The 23,070-nt window shown below is 52.8% G+C and overlaps 8 protein-coding genes across 8 annotated transcripts; 5 read left to right on the top strand and 3 right to left on the bottom strand.

Annotated features, from left to right (window-relative positions):
- Positions 1-3: 3 nt before the first annotated feature.
- Positions 4-885, top strand: CRP74 (60S ribosomal protein uL1; the record flags this gene model as incomplete). The annotated part of the gene is made up of 2 exons (XM_003835792.2): positions 4-361; positions 416-885. Coding segments are annotated over 2 exons (828 nt in total), but the record flags the coding sequence as incomplete, so codon positions are not given.
- Positions 886-2,074: 1,189 nt separating this feature from the next.
- IAQ61_006131 (uncharacterized protein) lies at positions 2,075-2,715 on the bottom strand (the record flags this gene model as incomplete). Its single annotated transcript, XM_003835794.1, has 2 exons — positions 2,075-2,589; positions 2,649-2,715. The coding sequence occupies 2 exons, from the start codon at positions 2,713-2,715 to the stop codon at positions 2,075-2,077; spliced, it is 582 nt and encodes a 193-aa protein (XP_003835842.1).
- Positions 2,716-3,004: 289 nt separating this feature from the next.
- IAQ61_006130 (uncharacterized protein) lies at positions 3,005-6,256 on the top strand. The gene is made up of 3 exons (XM_003835795.2): positions 3,005-3,222; positions 3,318-4,685; positions 4,736-6,256. Exons 1-3 carry the CDS (start codon positions 3,038-3,040, stop codon positions 6,030-6,032), a joined length of 2,850 nt encoding a protein of 949 aa, XP_003835843.2. The 5' UTR covers positions 3,005-3,037; the 3' UTR covers positions 6,033-6,256.
- A 631-nt stretch (positions 6,257-6,887) lies between these two features.
- On the bottom strand, positions 6,888-12,418 carry IAQ61_006129 (uncharacterized protein; the record flags this gene model as incomplete). The annotated part of the gene is made up of 5 exons (XM_003835796.2): positions 12,317-12,418; positions 10,576-12,246; positions 10,430-10,525; positions 9,624-10,380; positions 6,888-9,577 (listed from the first exon to the last, which is right to left on the bottom strand). The coding sequence occupies exons 1-5, from the start codon at positions 12,362-12,364 to the stop codon at positions 6,888-6,890; spliced, it is 5,262 nt and encodes a 1,753-aa protein (XP_003835844.1). The 5' UTR covers positions 12,365-12,418.
- A 365-nt stretch (positions 12,419-12,783) lies between these two features.
- On the top strand, positions 12,784-14,603 carry IAQ61_006128 (uncharacterized protein). The gene is made up of 7 exons (XM_003835797.2): positions 12,784-12,957; positions 13,146-13,168; positions 13,238-13,248; positions 13,299-13,328; positions 13,378-13,461; positions 13,515-13,571; positions 13,634-14,603. Exons 1-7 carry the CDS (start codon positions 12,906-12,908, stop codon positions 14,283-14,285), a joined length of 909 nt encoding a protein of 302 aa, XP_003835845.1. The 5' UTR covers positions 12,784-12,905; the 3' UTR covers positions 14,286-14,603.
- IAQ61_006127 (uncharacterized protein) lies at positions 14,604-20,156 on the bottom strand. Its single transcript, XM_003835798.2, has 3 exons — positions 20,013-20,156; positions 15,919-19,598; positions 14,604-15,859 (listed from the first exon to the last, which is right to left on the bottom strand). The coding sequence occupies exons 1-3, from the start codon at positions 20,147-20,149 to the stop codon at positions 15,324-15,326; spliced, it is 4,353 nt and encodes a 1,450-aa protein (XP_003835846.2). The 5' UTR covers positions 20,150-20,156; the 3' UTR covers positions 14,604-15,323.
- Positions 20,157-20,580: 424 nt separating this feature from the next.
- IAQ61_006126 (uncharacterized protein) lies at positions 20,581-20,979 on the top strand (the record flags this gene model as incomplete). The annotated part of the gene is made up of 1 exon (XM_066097066.1): positions 20,581-20,979. One exon carries the CDS (start codon positions 20,581-20,583, stop codon positions 20,977-20,979), a length of 399 nt encoding a protein of 132 aa, XP_065953058.1.
- Positions 20,980-22,549: 1,570 nt separating this feature from the next.
- Positions 22,550-22,897, top strand: IAQ61_006125 (uncharacterized protein; the record flags this gene model as incomplete). The annotated part of the gene is made up of 1 exon (XM_066097065.1): positions 22,550-22,897. The coding sequence occupies one exon, from the start codon at positions 22,550-22,552 to the stop codon at positions 22,895-22,897; it is 348 nt and encodes a 115-aa protein (XP_065953057.1).
- Positions 22,898-23,070: the final 173 nt, after the last annotated feature.

Below are 23,070 nucleotides of genomic sequence, written 5' to 3'. Positions count from 1 at the left end.
AGGACTGGCCGTGGAAGAGGAGAGTCGCACCAAAGTGGCCTAGCACGAGATTCGTTAGCGCGATCTTTTGCCCACACCAAATTCGCCCGCCACGCCACTGGACTCGCTTTTCTCCAACCACCACCGCACCAGAGCCACCAAAGGAATCGAATATCCTCTGGGAGACACATAGTCAACATGTCGAAAATCTCTGTTGCAGGCGTTCGTACGAACGTGCAACAGCTCCTCGAGTACTCCAATGAGACGAAGAAGAGGAACTTCCTCGAGACGGTCGAGCTCCAGATCGGCCTCAAGAACTACGACCCTCAGCGTGACAAGCGTTTCTCTGGAACCGTCAAGCTGCCCACCATCCCCCGTCCTCGTAAGTCAATACGGATGCACAAGCAAGGAAAGCGCAAAGGCTGACAGACGACAGGCATGGCCATCTGCGTTCTCGGTGACCAGCACGATATCGATCGTGCCAAGCACCACGGTGTCGACGCCATGAGCACTGACGACTTGAAGAAGCTCAACAAGAACAAGAAGCTCATCAAGAAGCTCGCGCGCAAGTACGATGCTTTTGTGGCCTCCGATGCCCTCATCAAGCAGATTCCTCGTCTCCTCGGACCTGGTCTATCCAAGGCCGGAAAGTTCCCCACCCCCGTGTCACACGCCGAAGACCTTGCCAACAAGATGAACGAGGTCAAGTCGACCATCAAGTTCCAGCTGAAGAAGGTGCTCTGCATGGGTGTCGCTGTTGGAAACGTTGGCATGACTGAGGATGAGTTGATTGGAAACATCATGTTGGCCATCAACTACCTCGTCTCCCTGCTGAAGAAGGGATGGCAAAACGTCGGCTCATTGACCATCAAGGCCACCATGAGCCCTCCCAAGCGCCTGTACTAGAGAATGGGCGGTCACGTCTGCTGGGTTATGTCGGGGTAGGCAGTTGAGAGACAGTCTGTCCTGGTGAAACGATCTTACGGAATCCTCATGAACGGATGTGAGCTTAGTCTAGCTTAATTGCATGTACCAAGTTCACACTAAGACTGTCTGCTTCAACGTGATGATGTTGTGAACTGTGCCAGTCTGTCTACCTTGTCTCTCTGATGCGACGTCAAGAGTCATACTCTCAGACGAAGTGCATAATGATACAAAAGGAGACATGCACAAATGCGACTCATATCTCTAGGCACACAATGGCCCTACTCTACTCCTACCAAAGTCCCCCACTTTTCTCCCAATCCCAGCCTGTGGGCCGCCCCACCGCGCACGCCCCAAGGGAGGAAAAAAAATCAACCAACCTCCGCCTCGCTTACCTAATCCCCAACGCACGCACCACCCCGCCAGCCCTAGCCCCCCCGCCAACCTACCTATATAAACCCGCCGTCCCCCGTCCCCCTCCCTCGCCCGGCCATCATCAGCAGGTAATCTACATACCTTTGTAAAAAATCGTGGCTCCGCGCAAGCGGCATGCTGAGGGCTATCCCAACCTTTTTCTCTGTGGATAGTCCTCCGTTCCCGGCCCCGTAGAGTAAACTTTACCGACCCAACCGTCTTCCTACCAATTGTAATTGTCCGTGAAAAGATGGATTGGAGTTGTGGGATGGTTGGGACATGATTTTCTTCGTCTTAGAAGGTGTTGCTTTGAGAGATGCGATTGCGGTTGCAGGACCGAGGTGTGAGGTGCAGCGGGCTTCCTACTGTGCCTGGCGCTTTTGGTGAGGTTTTGTGACAAATCGTCGTGGTGGTTTTTTTCCGTGAGGCAGACGAGAGGTGTCGCGCCGCGGTGCGAGGACTCTTCTTACTCCTACAGCATCATCATCGTCGCCTCGGTCTCGCATGCACTGTTAACCATGCCTGTTGCCTGCTGTTGTTGTGGTGTCCGTCTTTTGCTCTAATAGAGCACACGCGTGAAATGGGAGACGATCGTGTGTGCGTTATTGGGGTTCACTCGCTCTTGGAGTGGAGAAGAACATCTGCATATACAAAACACCGTCGCTCTATGCTATACATGATACTGTCCGAGGCGTCTTCAATCTCTCTGTGATGCGATGTCATGCCACATGCCACATAGCCATCAGCAGCATTCATCTCATCGCTTTTGCGTCGCCCTCCATTTATCAAATGCTTCCTCTGCAGTCTCGTTGTAAATCCCACATCGTTCCCCCAATACACTCCACGTCCTCATCCGAATAATCTTCTCCACCGCCCTCTCATTCCGCATCAACATAGCCAGACTCTCCGTCCTCGCCTCTTGAGGAAAGTAGCGGCCCGAATAGGGATCTAATCTCTCGTCGATTTTCCGCTCCCTCGCCTTCGCATCCTCAATCTGCCTCAGCACACTGCCTGGATCATCAGGATCCGGCGATGTCGCAACGCCCGCACAATAATCTAGTACATCTGACCGTACAGCCCAGCTTGGGAACAGAACTTTCTCCTTGAACTGGCCACATGTCTCTGGCGGTATTAACCTGCCATGGTCCGGCGTATTCAACTGTCGCATCGACGTAGACGAAGGATCGAATCCTCGCTGTGCAGGTGTGAGGAGAGCATTGAGGTTCTGTGTTATCGAGTCGTCAATGGCACCGCGCGATATACGAAGGAAGTCTGTTCATCCGGCTTGTATTAGTTAGTGAGCTGATAGCATTTGTAGAAGAGAGTCGTACCTCTCAGCGCAACCTCATTGAAGCAGAATTGTGGCGTGAGCTGAGGCTGTGGAGAGGGTTGCGACATGGTGGATGGTGGCGGAGGTGCTGGAAGGGGAGGCGGCGAGGAAGAGCGTTTCCAAAAGAAGCCCGCCAGTTCGAATGTGAGTTCCGCTCTTTCAATCGGAAATGGTAGTTTCTTCGCAAAGATTCTCGAGATGAGATGTCTGCCTTCGAGTATGGTGTACAATGATGATGATGCTTGCTGCGCCGGAAGCTAATCCATGTCGGCTTAATGACATCAGCACGGGCCGGTCACACTTTCGCGAACGCGAGGCAGGCGCGTCGCGCTCGAGGCAGCCTGAAAGTTGCCTACCGCTGTGTTCCCAAAACGACCCCCCAGTCAGAGTATGCCCGTCCGCTTCAATACCTCTTGTCATAATCTCATAAAGCCCCGTTTGCTCTTCGCTCATGTACTGTCAATTCGACTTCTTCCTACATCCGCTGTAGTCGCTTCTCGCCGTTACTTGAATTTTCAGAGCGCATATCACTGTTCTGGATCTGCAGTCATGGCGCCCAAACAGGCTACTCTTGGGTATGTAAAGTCTTCTCAGACTACATTGGGGTGGGACGACACCATTGGACCTGTACAAGAAGATAGGAGGCTTGGTGTGCTGACTGATTGCGCAGTAACTTCTTCGGAAAACCGAATGGCCAAGCCGTGAAGCAGCAATCGAAACTGTCATTTTCGACGAAGCCAAAAACCGCGAAGAAGAATACTGCAACAAAAGAAAAAGAAGAAGAAGTCGAGTCCTCGCCAGCAGAAGTGAAGGCTGAGCAGAGTGGCGATGCTGAATCGGACGCTGAGGTCACAGTGAAGGCTAAGAAGGAAGTCAAGGATGGTCTAGGAGACGATGCGATGGAGGTTGACAGTCCACCATCGAAATCTGGCAAGAAGAGACAAATCAACGAGGAAGAAGAACAAGACTCGGAAGATGAGCCACCGACGAAGCGTCAGCGGAGGAAGCCAACCGAGGTCAAGGAGAAGCCGAAGAGTCCCAAAGCATCGCCTAAGAAGACTGAGAAATCGCCAGTAAATTCAAAGAAGGCTGCTGCCAAGGTCAAGGCTGAGGAGCCCGAGGATGAGGACGAAGAAGTCGTTACTCCTGCAAAGGCTGCCAGCAACAAGCGAAAGAAGACAAGCAAGACTCCTGAGCCAGTAGTGGAGGAAGAGGAAGACTCGACCAACAAGGAAGAAGACGAAGTCCTGAGTTCAGAGGAGGAGCCTGAAGTCAAGGAGAAGGCTCGAAAGAAGGTCCAGTCAACGCTGTCTTCAGCCAAGACACAAGATCCATACCCTGATTGGAAACCTGGCGAGCCAGTACCCTACGCAGCGCTTTGTACGACGTTTTCGAAGATCGAGATGACGACCAAAAGACTGGAGATTCTGGCACACTGCTCGCTGTTCTTGCGACAGGTGTTACGGCTGACACCTTCCGACATGCTGCCCACAGTTATGCTCATGGTGAACAAGCTTGCTGCCGATTATGCTGGCATAGAACTTGGTATTGGCGAGTCACTGATCATGAAGGCGGTGTCTGGGAGTACTGGACGAAGTCTACAACAGATCAAGGCGGACCAGAATGAGATTGGAGATCTTGGTCTAGTGGCAGCGATGAGCCGATCGAAACAGCCAACCATGTTCAAACCTAAGGCTTTGACTGTGGAGGGCGTACGTAAGGGCTTGATGGCCATTGCCACTACCGAAGGCCAGGGAGCACAAGGACGGAAGGTGGATGGCATCAAGAAGCTACTCTCTGCTGCTGATGCTGAAACTGCTGGAAAGGCGGTTGACATTGAGAAAGACAAGGGTGGCGCGAGTGAAGCAAAATTTATTGTACGAACACTCGAGGGCAAGCTGCGACTTGGTCTTGCGGAGCGGACAGTAGTTGTCGCAGTGGCCCAGGCCATGATCTTCCACGAAATGTCTCAAAAGGGCAAGACGCCATCAACATCTGATCTGGCAGAAGCTGAGGCCATATTGAAGACAGTCTACAGGTAAGATGAAGTTTCGCAGTCGTACTGCGCCTGTGCTAACCCTATTGTAGTGAGCTTCCAAGTTACGAAGTCATCATCCCAGCTATGCTTGAGCACGGCATCATGAACTTGCGCGAAAACTGCAGATTACAACCTGGTGTGCCCCTCAAGCCCATGTTGGCCAAGCCAACCAAATCCATCACCGAAGTATTGGATCGTTTCGAAGGCAAAGACTTCACTTGTGAATACAAGTACGACGGAGAGCGTGCGCAGATACACTTTGTCTCTCACGATGCCAACATGAAGCTTGCAACCGCTGCGCCCTCTGCTGGTAAGAGTGATCGTGGCGTTTCCAACATTTTCTCTCGTAATTCGGAGGACCTGTCGAAAAAGTACCCAGACATCCTGGCCAAACTACCTTCGTGGGTCAAGGAGGGAACCAAAAGCTTTGTTCTGGACTGCGAGACTGTTGCGTGGGATATGGAAGAGAAGAAAGTCCTGCCCTTCCAGCAGCTAATGACGCGGAAGAGGAAGGATGTCAAGGTCGAAGATGTCAAGGTCAAGGTCTGCGTCTTTGCCTTTGACATACTCTATCTGAATGGCGAGGCCCTGGTCACCAAATCATTCCGCGAGCGCCGGGAGCATCTCCGCGAAGCCTTCACCGAAGTCGAAGGCGAATTCGCCTTTGCCAAATTCGGCAACACCAACGAACTCGACGAGATCCAGATCCTGCTTGAAGACTCTGTCAAGTCCGGCTGCGAAGGCCTCATGGTGAAGATGCTCGACGGCCCGGAATCCTACTACGAGCCCTCGAAGCGTTCGCAAAACTGGCTCAAGGTGAAGAAGGACTACCTCGCTGGCGTAGGCGACTCACTCGACCTCGTCGTCCTAGGCGCCTACTACGGCCGCGGCAAACGCACAAGCTGGTACGGCGCCTTCCTGCTTGCCTGCTACAACCCAAGCACGGAAAAGTACGAAACGGTATGCAACATCGGCACCGGCTTCTCCGAAGCCATACTCGAATCCCTGCACAAGACCCTCTCCGCCATTGTCATTGACCGTCCCAAACCCTTTTACACACATTCCTCGGGCAACAAGGACCAGCCCGACGTCTGGTTCGAGCCCCGCTATGTCTGGGAGGTCAAGACGGCCGATCTCACCCTCTCGCCCCGCTACCGCGCCGCGGCCGACGAGGTTGCGGGCGGGGGCAAGGGCATCAGTCTGAGGTTTCCCCGCTTCATCAAGGAGAGGGAGGATAAGAAGCCGGCTGAGGCGAGTACGGCGCGGATGATTGCGGAAATGTATCAGAGGCAGGAGAGCGTGAGTAAGACCAAGGGACCAGCTGCGGATGATGACTTTGAGTATTGAGCTCAGTGGTGGTGGTGGTGGTCGTTGTCGTTGTGCTGGGAAGGAAGGTTCGGCTACATATATTATGTAGTTTGCTTTATACCAGCCAGCCTTGGATTCACAGTTCCGTTCAACTATGCCCCGCGTTTACTCTTCCATTGTATCGTTTTTGAAGTATGAAAGCAATGAGACTTTGCCAGATCCAAGTGTCGTGTCAATATCATGTTTGATCCCCCCCCCCCCTACTCTGACGAAATACGTGATATCGCTCACCCCTCTCTCTAACTACCTTCTCATAGCATCCAACAATCATACTTCATTCTGTGTAGCCCGGCGAATCGGAGATTGATTCAGGCACCAAGGCATCGCTCGGTCTGTTTTGTGTGTGTGTGTGTGTGTGGTGTATGGAGGGAAGGAAGGAGGAAAAGGGGGGTAAAGTGGTAGGCGAGGTACTATATGTAGTATGGAGTGTTGAGTGTGGAGTGGTGCGTAAGGTACTATGAAGAGTATGGAGTCTGTAGTATGTAGTACGCTGTATACACCAAGTCCTCTGAGAGAACAAGAACATTATTAGTGAGGGGTGAGGACAATAGACAAAATGACTATCACCAGCTGGTTATCATTAGGTCTGAATTAAATTGAATTGCTGTTATCCGTTCATGTCTTGTGAGGACTAGACATGGGATACGGGCTTTATGATGGTATATAGCGTGTCGTGTCGTATTGTAACCTATCCTATCCTATCCTACGCTATCCCACACTACACTACCCTACTATTGCAAACCTCAGAACCCTCTTGACATGACTGATATCCTAAAAACTCCATATTGACATACAATCCCCAATCCCCCAAGTAACACTCCAAAACCCAAGCCATCAAACCGCCCCCCTCCAAACATCACTTAACACGGGCCGTCCGTCCAGCACTCCCCTCTTCCCCGCCGTACACACTCTCCCCGGCTTCTTCCTCGCTGAGCCCGCCATGCCCATGCCCTTATCCTCTAGGATACTGGCTATAGATTTCCCGGGCATGCGATGTTTGCGCAGTGGCGGGGGATGGGCATTAGCGGCACCAGGGGCGGTGGAGATGTCGGAGAGCGGGTTGCGTTTCTTGGTGGGACTAGGTGAGGGACTGGATTGCGGTTCCGTGTTGGGTTTGGGCGCAAGACGGGGGGAGTGCAAGGGGCGCGAGGCCGGCTTACCAGTTTGCGTGATGTTGCTGTTGGTGTTGTTGATGTCGTCAAAGGAGTGGGCGTCTACCATGTCGGGTTGGAGATTGAGGATCCAGTTCTTCGCACGGCAGAGGGCGATCATGTTGCCGAGCAACTCGTTGCTGGACAGCGTCTTTTCACTTCCGAGAAGGATGAGTTTGGAGCGCGCTCGCGTGAGGGCGACGTTGATGCGTCGTCGGTCTTTGAGCAACTCGCCGACTACACCGTCCTCGTTGCTGCGGACGCAGGAGACGAGCACGACTTCTTTGTCTCGACCTTGGAACTTGTCTGCAGTATGGAGCTCTACGCCTGCGGATCCGGCTGAGATGCCGAGTTCAGAGGACTGTGTTTGTGTGTGGGCGGATGCAAGACTTTGGCGCAGGAGGGCGAGTTGCGAGCGGTAGAAGGCGATGATGCCGATTTCGTTGGCGGACACACCGAGACTGAGGAGACAGAGTGTGAGTTGGGTGACGAGTTGGACTTCGAATGTGTTTGTGATGCGCGGTCCTGAAACGACATCGAGGTTCGTAGAGATCAGGTCTGTGTTGATAAACACCACTGGTGCATCAGGGGATATCGAACGTGACAGCCAGCAATCCGGCGACTCTGGTCCGGTGCACGGTCTCGAGGGGCAGGAGCGAGATTGGTTGGGCTTATGGTGGTAGGCAAGCAGACCTTGGGATTTTGGGAGTGAGAGTTTTCGTGAGGCGACGCTTGGTGTGCCGCATTTCAGTCTTCCAGAATAGATGAATGTGTTGGACAGCAGCATGACGTCGGCAGACATGCGGTACTGGTGCTCCAGGCTGACAACTGCTTCCGGATGTGCTTCACAGAGCAACTTGAACAGTGATATGTCGAGGCCGCCCTCCATGGCTTCCTTGTTTTGAACAAGTGGTGGAAGCTGGTAGTGGTCCCCCACCAAGATGAACTTCTGGGCCATACGGATCGGACCTAGACAGACTGGCAGGGTAATTTGGGAGGCTTCGTCAACAATACAGTAATCAAAGACGCGGCGACTGAACAAGGGGTGGTTAATGGTCAGACATGTTGTGGCCACCACAGGAGGCTCCATCCATGAGCGCTCGAGCTCCTCTACACTACCCTTCGGTTCTGCAGCCAGGATTGCAAACTCTCGTACTTCGGGATGTACCTTCGCGGAGGCACCGAGTCGTAGTGTGCCAATCTTGTCGTCTCTAATCTTGAGTAAAATGTTGTCGACGGCGGTATGCGTGTACGACGTGAGTAAGACACTCTTCCCCTTGGCCACAAGCGTTCGTATAATGTGAGCAATCGTCGTTGTCTTCCCGGTTCCCGGCATGCCAAGCACAAGGGCATAATCCTTTGCAGACATGACTTTAGCGATTGCGGCTTTCTGATCCGTGTTCATAGACATTTGCGAGCCTTGGGGCGGTTCCATTTCTGCAGTGACAGGCTTGAAGGCTGGCGCACGACCATCTATTATCAGAGCTCGTAAGTCGTGAGCTTTGTAAACACTGTTATCCATGATTTGTATGAGGTTGTTGCGAGCGGCAGCCATTCCGTTACTGAACTCGTCTTTATCCAATCGGTACAAGACTGGTTCCTCGTTCTCGTCGCACTCTGCAACCATGTCACCCTCTTTGCCAACCTCCATGATGCCAGTGAAGGTTTGGTTGGTCTGCGATTCGAATCCTGGCAGTTTGGTCCGTGAGTTGTGCAATCGTCTGTCCACGGCAACGGTAATGCGGCGCTTCTTGACGTTCGTTACGTAGCCATTTGCTAGAGCAAAGTGACCTTGCTCATCTGATACAACAACAGGCTCGCCGACGATAAGTTGAGACTCTGTAAATGAGAAGCCTGGCTTCGCTTGTTGCTTGATAAACGTATAGTGGTAGCGATTGATCTTCTGACCGTTCATCTCCTCATGCCCGGATCCAGGTTCCAGTACCACCTTCGAGAAACAACGACCTAGTTTCTCACGCTCTTCGCTCAGCATGGTCCAGAGCTCGCGCCTGAATTTCATCATGTCAGACTCTTCTTTAGTCAAGAGTGCGTCCCACTTCTTCATAAAGTCTTGATCAGATGGCTTGAGTGGTTTGACAAGCTCGTCATATCGCTCTTTGGCCTTCTTGTTGAGTACTTCACCATCACCATCCTCGACCAGTTTGTTATACAAAAAACATGGTTCTTGTGCATAGCATTTCTGGCACTTGAAGTCTTCCTTTAGCATCGGCGGTAGATCGATCCGATCGCGGACATAGCAGGCCAGTTCGTTGCGCTTGATGATCATATGAATAATGTCGTTGCGGATAGCAGGAATACGGCTCGTGTCGGAGGATTCCAGATAGTATAGGATCCCGTAAGCAACATCGACGTCTGATTCGATCAGTAATTATAGCATACAATGGACGAAATGGCTTACCGTATCGGTTTGACAATAATAGATTGTACAAGGCAGTCTGCGCGACGTGTGCAGCATTGGAAGTATTCTTTCCCGTCTTGACCTCAAAGGGGACCGTCAACGTTCGCTCACCCTGATCATCGCGCATGATAACCTGTACGGTAGCGTCAATGTTCCCTTTGAGGCCGTACATGGGAGACCATACGTGCTCTTCCACATCAAGCAGTTTGTTCACGCTCATGATTGACTGGCGACCATTTCGCTCTCGAACGACAGCATCGTCTCGAGGCTGAGAGCGAACGAAGATATCAGCCCAGGCCTGCATTTCGGGAAGCTTGCTGCTCAAATGCTCCTGGACTTCTTCGCGTGTCGAATTGATCTCGAGAATAGTCTCGAACTTGCTCGGTAAGATTTTTTCAATTCTCTCAAGCAGGAAAGCAGAGTCCCACTTGTTCGCTTTCAAAGCTTCTTGAAACAATTCGTGGAGCAGCGTACCGTACAACATCGGGGCGTTCGCCGTACTTGTCGCCTTGATCCGGTCCTGTAGGACCGCTCGTCGTAAGCAGCCGAAGGAGTCTGCCACGACGGTTGCCGAAATAAGATGGTCAGGATGTAGAATTAGCATGTTGTGATGGTCATCGATGCAACACTGTCCAGTAGATGAAAACTCTCCAATGACATGGACAAACGAGCCAGTAGTACAAGGCGTGTCGAACCAGGCTTGGCGGAGTGTAATGGCCTTGAAGAGTTTCGTCTTCTCCTCTTCGACCAGGAGTACCTACATTTTATCAGCAACATGATCATACGGATTTGACTGCTATGCTTACCTTCTCGGGCATCTGATGGCCTCGCTCTGTAGTGTATGTACCTTCATCGACTCGTTTGATGAGGTAACGCTGGATCGCCCTAGTGGGCCCTTGGCTCTACGAGATTTAGCACAGGTTGTCGGAGAGGGGATGTGTTTCCTACTTACCGTGTTCACTGGCGCTTGCGTGGCTGCCACCTCTGCAGCAGCGAACTCATCAACATCAATGTCTCCGCCGAACTCATCCTCGTCCTCATCGTCAACAAGATTGATAATGGGCGCTACATCTCCTGCCGTGATGTCTTCTCCTGCATCATCTGCGGTCCTGGGGTCGTTCGATTCCTCAACAGATCTGGTGTCAAATAATGACGCCACATGCTCGAGATCAGCAGCGAATTCTTCCTCGTCATCCATGCCGAATTCATCATCATCACTGCCAGTCGCTTGTGGAGCAGCTATAACGGCTGGCGGCCAATGAGATTGTGATTGAGCCTGTGGCTGTGACAGCGCCCGTGGCTGTGACTGTGGTCTCGCAGGCTCGGCAGGTGTGGTGACAATACCAGTCGGCTGTGCTGCAGACTCAGCAGTTGGAGGTGTAATATCAAGCGCTTCGACCATGTCGGCGTCGAAAACATCATCACCAAAGTCGTCCGACGAAATCGAACACTGGTGTGCTGGCTGGTCTTGCAATGGCGCCTCGTCCTGTGGCTCCTGATCCATGTACGCATCCTCACACACAAGATCTTCTTCGACTCGAAGCGTTTCGGAAGCTTCTTGCTCCAGGTCTTCGTCTTGGTCTAGATGGGAAGGACGGCGTTGCAGAGGCGAGCCAGATGACGACACTTGGCGATCCATGCCCCCCAAAACTGGGGAAGAACTCGATGGAGGCTGCGTCGACATGTGTGATTGTGATTTTGAGACGCATTCCCTCATCCGTTGCACCATACTGGCTATGTTGGGTTTGGTGGACTGGCCCTGCATCATGCTATCAGAACTTGGCACATGCGTGAAAACGTCTTCCGTTGATTCCTCTTGGGCCTGGAATACGCCTTGTGTTCTTCTTCGCTTCCTATGTGATGCAGGGAATTCATGTCCACAGCTAGCCCATCGACGAAGGCCACTGATGCTTCCAGCAGCAGCGGCGGAGCGTGGAGAAGACTCATTGATGAGATGCGCAAAAGCGACGCCCTTGTTGGCGCTTGGTGTTCCATTTTTGCCTGTGTAGCGAGTCCAGAGTTCCATGGCAGGATCTGCTTGAGGTGTGGTGAGTTCCGTCCTGTTGGGGTCGAACCGAGAATCGTCTTGCGACTGGGGCGGTACAGGCGAAGAACTCCGCGCGCGTTTCTTGTTCTTGCGCGGCATAGGCGTGTTGACGGTTTGCGACCCTCTCCATATCAGTTGTTCCTCTGGAGAAGCAATAGGCTTTGGCGCATGTCTGGCTGAGTCGTCAATGTTGCCTACTAGATCCGCCAGCGGTAATCTCGTAGTGGCTGGTGTTGACGGAGGCGGACATGATTTGGCTGTGGGCAGCTTGGGGGTCTTTTCCATGGTCTCTACCTCCTTGGTCATCCTCGAAGTTTTTGGCGTTTCTATTAATTTGGCCTTGACCGTAGCCGTGGGTTGATTCTCCTTCTCAGCCTCACACTCTTTGCCTGTCCCAGCGGTCGTCGGCGCGCCCTCGATGAATTGAAAAGCCTTGAGCTTTGTTCGCGTTTGCGTGGACGGCATGATGGGCGGCCCCGTCACGACCTGCCGTGGTGGAGGGGCCGTGTGATTATTATTATAGTGGTGGGGGAAAGGCAGACGGTTGGGCTGGCGATGCCATTGGCCCTTGTATGGCTATGAGGGAGAGGCAATAAGGTAAGCAGGTACTGTGAGCAAAGAGTTTAGATAGTGTTGATTAATGTACCTTTGCCTTTTGATCCTGATCAAAGAATGACTTCTGACGCGTAGACATGGCGATGGGTGGGCAGCCTCAGCGCTTTGGGTGTGAGTTCACGCGAGGCGCGTCGTGATGAAAGGATCGTGATTGGCTGATGGAGCATGCGGCGGCACAACGCTGTCACGTGTGTCGGGCCGGGCAGGACTTTGATTGACTATCCTGCGGCTCACTGACCTGTACTCACCCGAATTGCCCACTGCAGTAAAACAAAAAATGAATTATCATTTACATTGTGATTCATTTACGGCGCATCTATCTCAAGATTTTGGCCGAGGAGGAATTGATAGTTGTACCGGCCACTGTGCTGATGTGATGAACATGTCTTATCGATTGATTCCATGAGCTCGGGCCCGTAGCTAGGAGTCTAAGCGTTATTGGGGCAAGTCAATGTACCCATAGTTATGTATGAAGTTATGCATATCCCGCTACCGGTATCCCACCCTGCTTTCCCCAGATCTGTTGTGCCCGCGATTTCTCGTGCTCTCTTACCACCACCCCGGCTTCCCCCCCTCCCTTTCACTCCCCCCACCCTCGTCTCCAGCACTCCATTGCCAACATGTCTCAAGCCGACGCAAAGCCTCTGCCTTTCGTCTACCAGTTCGCGGCTGGTAAGTCTCAATTGCGCAAATCCCGCCCTTCCTCCTCCAAGCGATGAGTCGGCCATCAATTTATATCGACACTTTCACGCAATCGTGACATGCGCCGCATGCGACCTTTCACATTTCGCCAGAGATGAGAATTCATTCCCATGATCAATGGGAACCTCATCATGGAGACTGCGACTGACAAATCTCAGGTGCCGTGGCTGGTGTGTCTGAAGTGAGTGGGCGCAAGCTGTAGTGAAGCTCGCGTGCGGATCCGAATGCTGACCATGTGTTGGGCGTGTAGATTCTGATCATGTATGTACCTGCCTATTGCACTCCCTGTTTACATCTGACCATCTACTTAGGTACCCGCTAGACGTTGTCAAGACCCGAGTGTAAGCATGACGTCCTATCACCGCGCCGCAGTCACCTAAACCCATACAGACAACTCCAGACGGGCAAGGCAGTCGGTGACGAGGGCTACAATGGCATGGTGGATTGCTTCAGGAAGATCATCAAGAACGAGGGGTATGCGACCATAGCTACACACCATGAAGACTGTGTAGGCTTATGATTGCCAGTTTCTCAAGATTGTACCGCGGCATCTCCGCCCCCATTCTCATGGAAGCCCCCAAGAGGTGAGTGGATAGAACGTCACATCCCACCCCTACCAAACCCAGGTCTTGACGTATGATGCCAGGGCCACCAAGTTCGCAGCAAACGATTCATGGGGCTCATTCTACCGCAACCTCTTCGGCAAAGACAAGATGAACCAATCCCTCTCCATCCTCACGGGCGCCACCGCCGGAGCCACGGAATCCTTCGTCGTCGTCCCCTTCGAGCTCGTCAAGATCCGCCTCCAAGACAAGGCCCAAGCGCACAAGTACAACGGCATGATGGACTGCGTCATGAAGATTGTCCGGCAAGAAGGTCCCCTCACCCTCTACCAAGGCCTCGAGTCCACCATGTGGCGCCATATTCTCTGGAACGCCGGCTACTTTGGCTGCATCTTCCAGGTTCGCGCCCTCTTACCCGCCGCCCCGGATAAAAAGGGCCAAATCACAAACGACCTGCTCTCCGGCGCCGTCGGCGGAACCGTCGGTACCCTCCTCAACACCCCCATGGACGTGGTCAAGTCGCGGATCCAAAACTCCCCCAAGATCGCAGGCACAACGCCAAAGTACAACTGGGCCTGGCCTGCACTCGGCACTGTCATGAAGGAAGAAGGCTTTCCGGCCCTGTACAAGGGCTTCTTGCCCAAGGTTCTGCGCTTGGGTCCCGGTGGTGGTATCTTGCTCGTCGTCTTCACCGGTGTCATGGACTTTTTCCGCAACATGCGCGAGGGGAAGTAGGCGGTTGTTGTGTCGGTGTGGGTCGGTGTGTGAGATGCAGCAGGCCAGGTCTTCGAGCTATCTACCTACCTCCTCTTAAGCATAACCAACCTGTGAATCATACCGCGGCTTTATGTCCCGTGCCCTTGTCTACCAACCGCACGATACGCTAGTAGACTTCATGTTAAGAATATTAGACCAATGTTGAAACAAACAACATCAGAATTTTCAAAAGTAAAATATGTCCACCGGATAAACGAAGTCCCTCATCATTGCTTTACTATATATACCCATCCGCCTACTCCTCTCTCCATTCTCCATTCCCCAGCCCCACCCATCCCCTTAATCCATCATACAAAAATAATAATACCCACTATATGTTTCCAAACCCACTCATCCTTAACCCGTTCATCCCTTTTTAGTTAAGGCTCCACTAGACAGCCAGCCAGCCAGCCAGCCAGCCAGCGCGACAAACCCACCCATCCATCTCTCCTGTCAGAAAACAACGACAGACAGCAACAACAACAACAGCAGGAGCAGGAGCAGCAAACAAGAATAATCTCACATCCCGGCCCATGCCTAAAGATAGAACGACCCAACCCAAGAAGAAGAGGAAAAAAGAAAACGCCTCCGCTGATGCAAAGAACAACGACGACGGTGAGCTGATGCGAATACATCCTAACCAAACTGAAAGAAACTGAGCCGAGATAGCCGGGAACCGTGGTTTCTGTGTATGGGGGGGGGGGTAAAGGGGAAGGGAGGGAGGAGAAGAGATGTACATGTATAGTATGGGTATGAGCATGGCAACAGCAACAGCCACTCCCAAGCCCAATCCCGCAAAAGAAAGAAACAAACAAAAGACTAAGAACCCACAAACAACTCTCCCCCCTCCATCCCCCCTTCCAGCCTTCCCGCTAGAAACGAAAACAGCAAGACATCAAAGCCTATCCGAATATCGTTGTAAAATATACAAAACGGAAAAAAAAGAAAACTACTTCGGGGCAAAAGAGAAAAGAACAGAGAGAGTGTGAGAGAGAGTGTGTAAAAAAAACAGAAGTCTCAATAAGAAGAATTCTGCCGACTACTCTGCGGCGTACTCCCCTGACTCCCCGGCCCCTCCGTACTCGGCGTCTGTGGCTCGAGACTGAGCTGGGCCCGAAGCGCCATGATCCATTCATGCTGGAGCAACTCGACGGCGGACGCGCGCTTGACGGGATCGCGCTCAAAGCATTTTTTCAAAAAGTCGATGCCCTGCTCTGAGAGCTGGTCGCGCGTGGGAAGCTGCGGTGGGTCCCCTTGGGCAATGTGGTACATGATGGCCCATTCATTGTCCATGGACGCCCACGGCCGGCGCCCCGTCGCCATCTCGAGAATGACGCAGCCGAGGGACCAGATGTCGACGGCGCCGTGGCGGCCTGTGGAGCCGCCGCGGATGACTTCGGGGGACATGTACATAGGCGTTCCCGTCATGGAGCCTTGCCGGCCCTGGCGGGTCGCCGTGTGTTCGGCGGCGAGGGTGCGGCCTTGCCGTGCAATGAGCTTTGCAGCGCCAAAGTCGACGAATTTGATCACACCGTTGTGGTCGAGGAGGATGTCTGGCGGGGTCAGTATGGGGGGACTGGAGAGGGAGTCTGGGGACGGGGGGAAAGCTTACTTTCAGGCTTGATGTCGCGATGAACGACGCGAGAGTCGTGTAGATAGGCGAGACCTTCCAACATTTGTAGCGCGTAGACCATGATGACCGTTTCGTCCTCAATGCGACCATGCTCCAGGAGGCCGGCGAGCGAGCCACCCGAGCAGTATTCCATAAAAATGTAGACCTTGTCCCGGTGGGGCTCAATACCGTAGTAGGAGACAATGTTGGGGTGATCCAACACTTGCAGCACACCCATCTCGTCTCTAATCTGAGCGACAATGGTAGGGATCAGCTGAGGATCTTGCAGACGAATTTCTTTGACAGCCATCAGATGATTCGAGTCGAGGTTCATAGCCGCGTACACAGATCCAAAGGTACCCCCGCCGACGAATTGGCCTTGCTGCCATCGGAGGGTGACGTTGGTCGCAGAAGAGGATAGGTAGGTGAGCGCACGGTCAGCTTCATTGGAGTCTTCCAGTACGCGACCCAGAGCTTGACGCTCAGCCTCCTTGTCTTTGCGGAAAGAGTCGATTTCCTCTAGCCTCTGCATCCATTGCTGTTGCGTCAATTCAATCGATTCTTCATCGTCCTTGGAGTTCATGGGATCCACCAGACTCTTGCCCGCGATGGCGTTGAGGCGCTGGCGCTCAGCTTGAGCAGCAATGGTCGATCTTGCCCCCATAATGTCAAAGTGCGAGATGAGAACAGACATGCAGCCAGCAACCTTGAGTCGGAGCTGCGAGTATTCTTCATCGCTGATCGACAAGATGTTTTGACCGCGTGTCATCATCATAGCAAACTCCAAAGCCACCACAGCCCAGCGGAAGGTCTTGCGGTCGGAGGCAATACAATCATCACAGATGAAGCTGACCCAGTCTAGGGCTAGTCTGGTCAACTTGATGTTGTTCCATGCGCGACGGTTGTAATCCAAGTACAAGACTGAACGCTGACCAAACTCGGTCGCGAAGGCGAAGCAAGTCTGAATGAGATCTTGGCAGTCAAGGCCCACAGTCTGCTTACGAACAATTTCAACACTGTCCATAATGGTATTGGACAGCTTCCATGCCGTCTTTTTGATCTTCTGCAACTCCTGATTGACGCGTGGAAGGTTGGCTCGCTGCTCAATCAACGTGTTGAGTTCGATTCCAATAGCTGACAGGAAAGAGACGTTCGCGTTGGCTAGTCGCTGCTGAGAGCCATCCGCCACAAGACGTAGTCGGCCTGGTTTCAGGTCGAGATGAGGCTCGTGGATATCGGCCTTCATCTTGTTTCCGGCCCAGTACAAGGGTTGCTCAGGCCTGATGATCAAGACATAGGGATTCGAAGGATCCTCAGGGGCCTCTTCGGCGTGATAGCAGGTTGTGAGTAGCGATTGGATATCCTTGGGTCGTTCCAGCAGAGCGGGCGAGGCGATAATATATACACCCGCATTCGTGCCATCATTTGTTTCGACCAGGAAGTGGTTCGTAATGACCAGTGCTTCGTACAGGTCGGCCAACTGTTCCTGGTCCAGATCTATGTGGTTGATGTTGTATTCTGTGCAATTCTCGAAGCGCTGTGTGAGAATTCTCGAGAAACGGAACAGCTTACGCTGCCGAACACGGACGGAATCCAGAATCTGCTTGTACCGCTTTTCCATTTCGGATCCCGTGAGCTCGTCAGGTCGGCGCTGCAACTCCCTTTCGAAATGTGCGCTGAGACGGGTGAGCGACTTGGAGGTGAGGACACTGAATTGCTCGGCCGTCTCGACATCGCCGCCCTGAAGTTGCCTGCCTAACTTGTTGCAAAAGTCCCACTCCTGTTCGAGGATTTCAGCCTCCTTGAAGGTGTTCTTGTTGGCGGCGAGTTTCCAGTTCAGCATCTTAAAGTAGAACTTGAGCGCATCCAAGACAACCACGTCAAAGTTCTCCTCGATGCAAGGAGGTAGGTCCCAACCCGGCTCGGGCCGTGAGATGACCATGTAACTCTCCTTTACCTGGCCAGCCATGGCGAGCAAGATCTGGAACTGAGCAATCATCTGTTCGGCCATCATGACACCTTGTTGTGATGGATCCTTGATCTTCTTGGCGTATGATAACCGGACACGAATAATCTCTTGTAGTAGACGGGATGGAAAGTTGATGAGGGTGAGCAATTCTTCAATATAGGGGGGAAGATGGCGGTCTGCAAAGCCTTCGGCATTGGCAATGAGCGTATTCTTGGCCTTTTGAATCACCTTTTCCAGTGGTTTCAGCAGGTTCGTGTCGCCCTGTAGCGACTTGAGACCGTCTTCTTTGAGGATGCGGTCAATGAACGAAGACTCGTCCGTCAGGTGGTGGTCCTGCGAAGAGCGAGGGCGGGGCTTTGTGAAGTCGAGCTCGTCATTGCCCACCCACTTCTTCAAAATGGACATCTCCGTGTTGATAAGGGCGATGGTGTTGTGCCAGGCGATGACGGCATCGCAGGCATCCTTGTAGGGTTTCGAGGCGGCTCGTGGGTAGGCTGCCTCGAGGGCCTGGCGGGTGGGATAGACGCTCTCGACCTTTTCAATCTTCTTGACAATGTCTTCGACCTGCTGGGCGGCGGTCTGGCCAGCCTCAGCCTCGCCACCGACCTCGAAGGAGATGATGCTTTCGAGGTTGGCCCTGATCTTGCTGCGTGTGTCATCGACAATGCGGCGCTGTGCCTGCAGCGAGCGGCCGCAGACCTTGGCGCGTATGCCCATCCAAATCTCAGCCTTCATGGTGCTGTCACCTTGCTGTTCGCCACTGCCAATCAGCCGCTTCTTTTCCTGCTTGACCACATCGCCCGTCAACACACTGGCCAGCATCGAGTGCCATTCGAGGCGCTCGCGATTGGCGGGGATCTTGAGCTCTTCAATAGACGGCTGCATGTCGTCGTTGTTGCCATAGTAGAGCAGCGTCTCCTGGTCGTAGGGATCGTTGTCGACATACTCGGCCGTGGAGGGGCTCTCATCGTCCGTCTCCGAGTCGGTGCTGTAACCCAGGCTGGGGGTGCGCAGGGCCGGGTCGAAGAAGTCATCCTGCTGGTCTTCCTGGCGGATGCGCTGTACATAGGCCTTTTCCTGGGCGCGGTACTCGGCGTTTGGGTTGCGACGGGCGCGCGAGGCCGACGAGGCGCGGTTGCGGTGCTGTGTGGTGTTGCTGTTGAGCGAAAACTGCTGGGGGCGGCGGGCAGGGGCATAGGCATTGGACGGCGTGCGAATGGCTCCAGGGCACGGTGTGCGAGCAGACGTGGGTGTGCTGCCGCCTCCGTTGACATTGACGCTGGCTGCTGCTGGGCCATGAGGGGCGGCGGCGGTGGCGGCGGGTGGCAGGTCGGTCATGATGTGAGGACCACGCGGGCGCGAGGATGCAGCGCTGCTCCAACTGTATGAAAGACCTCCCAAGGGCGCAATCTGGTCGTCGACGGGCGATGCAGTGACTGCAGGTGCAAAGTGGTAATGGCCATGGGCTGCTGGGGCCATGGGATTGCCGCCAAGCCTGACTTCACCACCATCGGAACTGGCTGACGACTCGCTGCTGCCCGAGCTCTGTGTGCTTTCGGTGCGCAGAGGCCCGTTGACGACAATCGGCTGAGTAGGTTCGGCGGCCATGTCGTCTGCTAAGAACGAGTTATGGGCCAGGCTGGAGAAACGCACCCGTGGTGGTGGTGGTGGTGGTGGTGGATGTTCGCTCATAATGATGGCTCTACTACTCCTATATCATGTATCCAACCTTGTACTATGCATCAAGGATCACCGCCGTGACTGGCCACTCAAACTGGTTTGCAGCTCTTGTGTGGCGATGCTCCCTCCTACCACTTGACGTGCAGACTGACTGGGGGGGATAGAGAGGACAGACGACCGACAAAGCCCACACAAGACAACCACGGTGCAGATGTTCGTTTGCGTCTTCCATGGACCCGGCAGTCGAAGGCAGCCTTTACATATGCTAGCAACTGATGAACCTCTTGCCTTGTCTTGTCTTCTTCCTCTGCTGTCTTCAGCATCGCCCATTCGCACCGTCTCGCACCCGGCCCGAAAGCGAATCGACTCTTGTCCGATGATGTGCCTATTCGACGATCAGGGTCTCAATATGCATCTTAACCCTCCTTTGCACACATGCAATTACATGCTTTGCTTTTTCCCTGGCCTTGCGCACATGTCCAGCGCGTGCAGCCTATAGCTTGCCTGCCCATCGCCACTAGGTCTCGCCGAGTGTCCCGGAAGAGGGCCGAGAACCTTGCGGACCATGGGCAACAGAGCCATCTCGCATCTAGCCTCTGGCGTATCAGCACAGGACACACTTTATTCCGTCATGCCAAAGCCATGGATATGTAGGCCTACTATATACCAGCCGCCAAGTTATAGGCCCCTACTCTAGTCTAAGCCAAACATTACCTAAAAGGCGCAACCACCAATCTTACGGTACCCTTCAAAGATACTTTAAGAAATAGATTATGTAACGTGAAGGGCCTATTCTTCCTTCAAAGTAGTCTTACAATCTATAGGAAAGCAGCGTGTAGAGTGTGCACTTCGATATTAAAATCATAGATCTTCTAGAGGAACAGACTAGTCACGTTCGCACACGGTGACACCCGCTCGAGACACGAATCCCAGACTTCTGAGGTACCGGTACCGGTACCTTCTACTCCTATTCTTTAATTTCTTACTCTTTTACACAACCCCCACGAAGCCCAATGCACACCTTCCATCCTGAAAATCTAACCGCCGCCGTCTCTACTTTGCGCTCTGACGGCGAGATTCCAATCCTCAATGAACGGCACTGGGATGGTGGCCAATGTCGCATCTTCAAGGTAGACTTTCCAAACGGAGAAAGCTGGTCTATACGCATCCCGATCCACGGACAGTGTAGATCCCAAGATACCATCATTCATATGCTCCAAGATGAACAATGTATTCTTGAAGAACTTGGCAGAAAAGGCTTTCGCTGGGCTCCAAAATACTGTGGTTCTAGCCTCACATTTGACAACTTGGTGGGCTTTCCCTTCATGGCGCTGTCATGGAGTGAAGGCTCACCTCTTGTCTGGACACCTACGGATCCACCAAGGCCTATTCAGAATATAGTACTTGGTTAAATTGCTGAGATGCAAATGGCTCTCATTGAGTACACAAAAGAAAGCAGTGTGTCCAAGCATCCTCCCTCAAGTATACGCATGGCCGACTAACAATCACAGGGGGGACAGCTACACAGTTTTTTTCACCCTTGCTAGCTAACAGGTTATACCGGGTTCGCAATGACAGCCTTCCTGGCCTAACTGTACAGGACTGTATCGACCAGGAAAAGCCACTTTATCAGATACTTTACCCTGAGAGTCTACGATGAGCAGGAGCATGCATCTCTCGCTAGCACGTTTGGCATGGATCTTCCTTATGAAGAGTAGTCAAATAGTTACATATCCGAAGATAGGAGAAACTTGCAATGCCGGACAGCCTAGCGCAGTCATGCGAAGATGGTTGTTGGAGAAGCAGGTCCAAACATGTGTTTCGGGTGTGATATTCGCTCCGTCATGCTGGCCAAGCTGCCTTTTGCATTGCAGCAATCATTACCATTCTGTGGTGTTAAATACACAATATCGAATATAATCGGCCATCAACACCAGATCACCAGTACCAGTGTACCCACACGTCAGAACACCCAAGCCACCTCCTTCCACCCGCACTCCAAGCGTCTCAGATCTCGGGCTCACAATGCCTCATAGACATCAGCACTGCCAGCCAGTCATCCTTCCAGCACCACACGCGCCAAATTAAAGCATCCCCCAGGACGCCTACCATGGTGCCTGATATCATCGTGCAGCTTCAACACTGAAGTTTGGAGATTCAAAAGCAGGGCGGGGGCTTCGTGCAACCTTCCTCAGTTTACCTAGTAACCGTGTGCGTTGGAGAAGCGAATTAGCTATCGAGACCTGAGCGGCGACAGCAGACAGCCATCAAAAGGATGACGAGGTTACAAAGCGAGCTAGTAATTGTAGTCTATAGTCGTAGATGTAACAAGGGTCTACTAACGTATAGGGCATAGTAGGTAGTAGCGTGATATTACAGTAGTACAGTCGCATGCAAGAAGTGGGGTAAAAGTGAAGACTTCCAGGGGATGTTGATGTTGCGACAGGGGATTAATCTGTAACGCTGGTGTGTAGTGGTCAAGGTGTTGGGTGTGAGATTATGACGTTTTTGGTTATACAGTTGGTGGATATGATTGTAGTAACTCTGCCTCCTGTAGCTCTGCTGTGGGAGGGTTGGGATAAGAATTCTAAATAGGAAGAGATATACTAGTCGATGATTAGGAGTTGAAAATTAGCATGTTCGCTTTTTCGAACTAAAGAATTCAACTTACTTTCCAACCCTTCACATGCCCGCGCCACCCCTGTCCCTGCCCCTCCCCCTCCCCCTCCCCCACCTCCCCCACCTCCGCCCCCCACTACGTCATACCCCCTCCAACGCGCCCACCCCAACCAACCTGCTAAAACAACCAACTACCCCCTCAAACACCCACCCTCCACCCTCCACCCTCCCACAGCAACCACGCATACAATAACCACAGCAACAATACCGCTCCTCAACCTCCTAAAGCGAACACCCCAATCCACCACTAAACCAACAACACTACCACTACCACTACGCCTCCCACACACAACAAGCACCACCATGCCCCTCGTCGTCCCCGGTCTGCAGTCCAAGGACGGGAGTAGCAGTGAAGACTGGATGGGCAAGCTCATGGGGAAGAAGCTGGGTGATACGCATGATGAAGTTGTATGTTTTTGGCCGTTTTTTCCCGCCCATCTGTTTGATTTCTTCCTTCCGCCCTTCTTGTACCATCACCAGCTAAGCCACGCCAACACAACTAACACAACACAGACGTTTGCAAAAGCCGATCTCCCCAAGGAACACCGCGTTCTCAAGCCCGACTCCATGTCGACGATGGATCATAAGCCAGAGAGACTGAATGTGCATGTTGATGAGGAGGGTACGGTGAAGAAGGTTACGCATGGGTAAGGTGGATGGGGCGTGTTGTTGAGATAGTCGGTCTGCAGAGTGTGTAACCCATGATGAAATGAAGTATCAAGTTCACAGTGATGCTGTATCATGTTTGTGATATGCAGTGTTGTAATACTGACTGGCATAAAACATGACAACACAAGACTATTCATCTCTTTCTCCACTCCACA

Source organism: Plenodomus lingam (genome assembly GCF_022343315.1).
Source record: "Plenodomus lingam strain CAN1 chromosome Unknown contig_23, whole genome shotgun sequence".
Classification (NCBI taxonomy): domain Eukaryota; kingdom Fungi; phylum Ascomycota; class Dothideomycetes; order Pleosporales; family Leptosphaeriaceae; genus Plenodomus; species Plenodomus lingam.
Note: the sequence above shows the minus strand (reverse complement) of the source record. Positions and strands in the feature narration are given on the sequence as shown.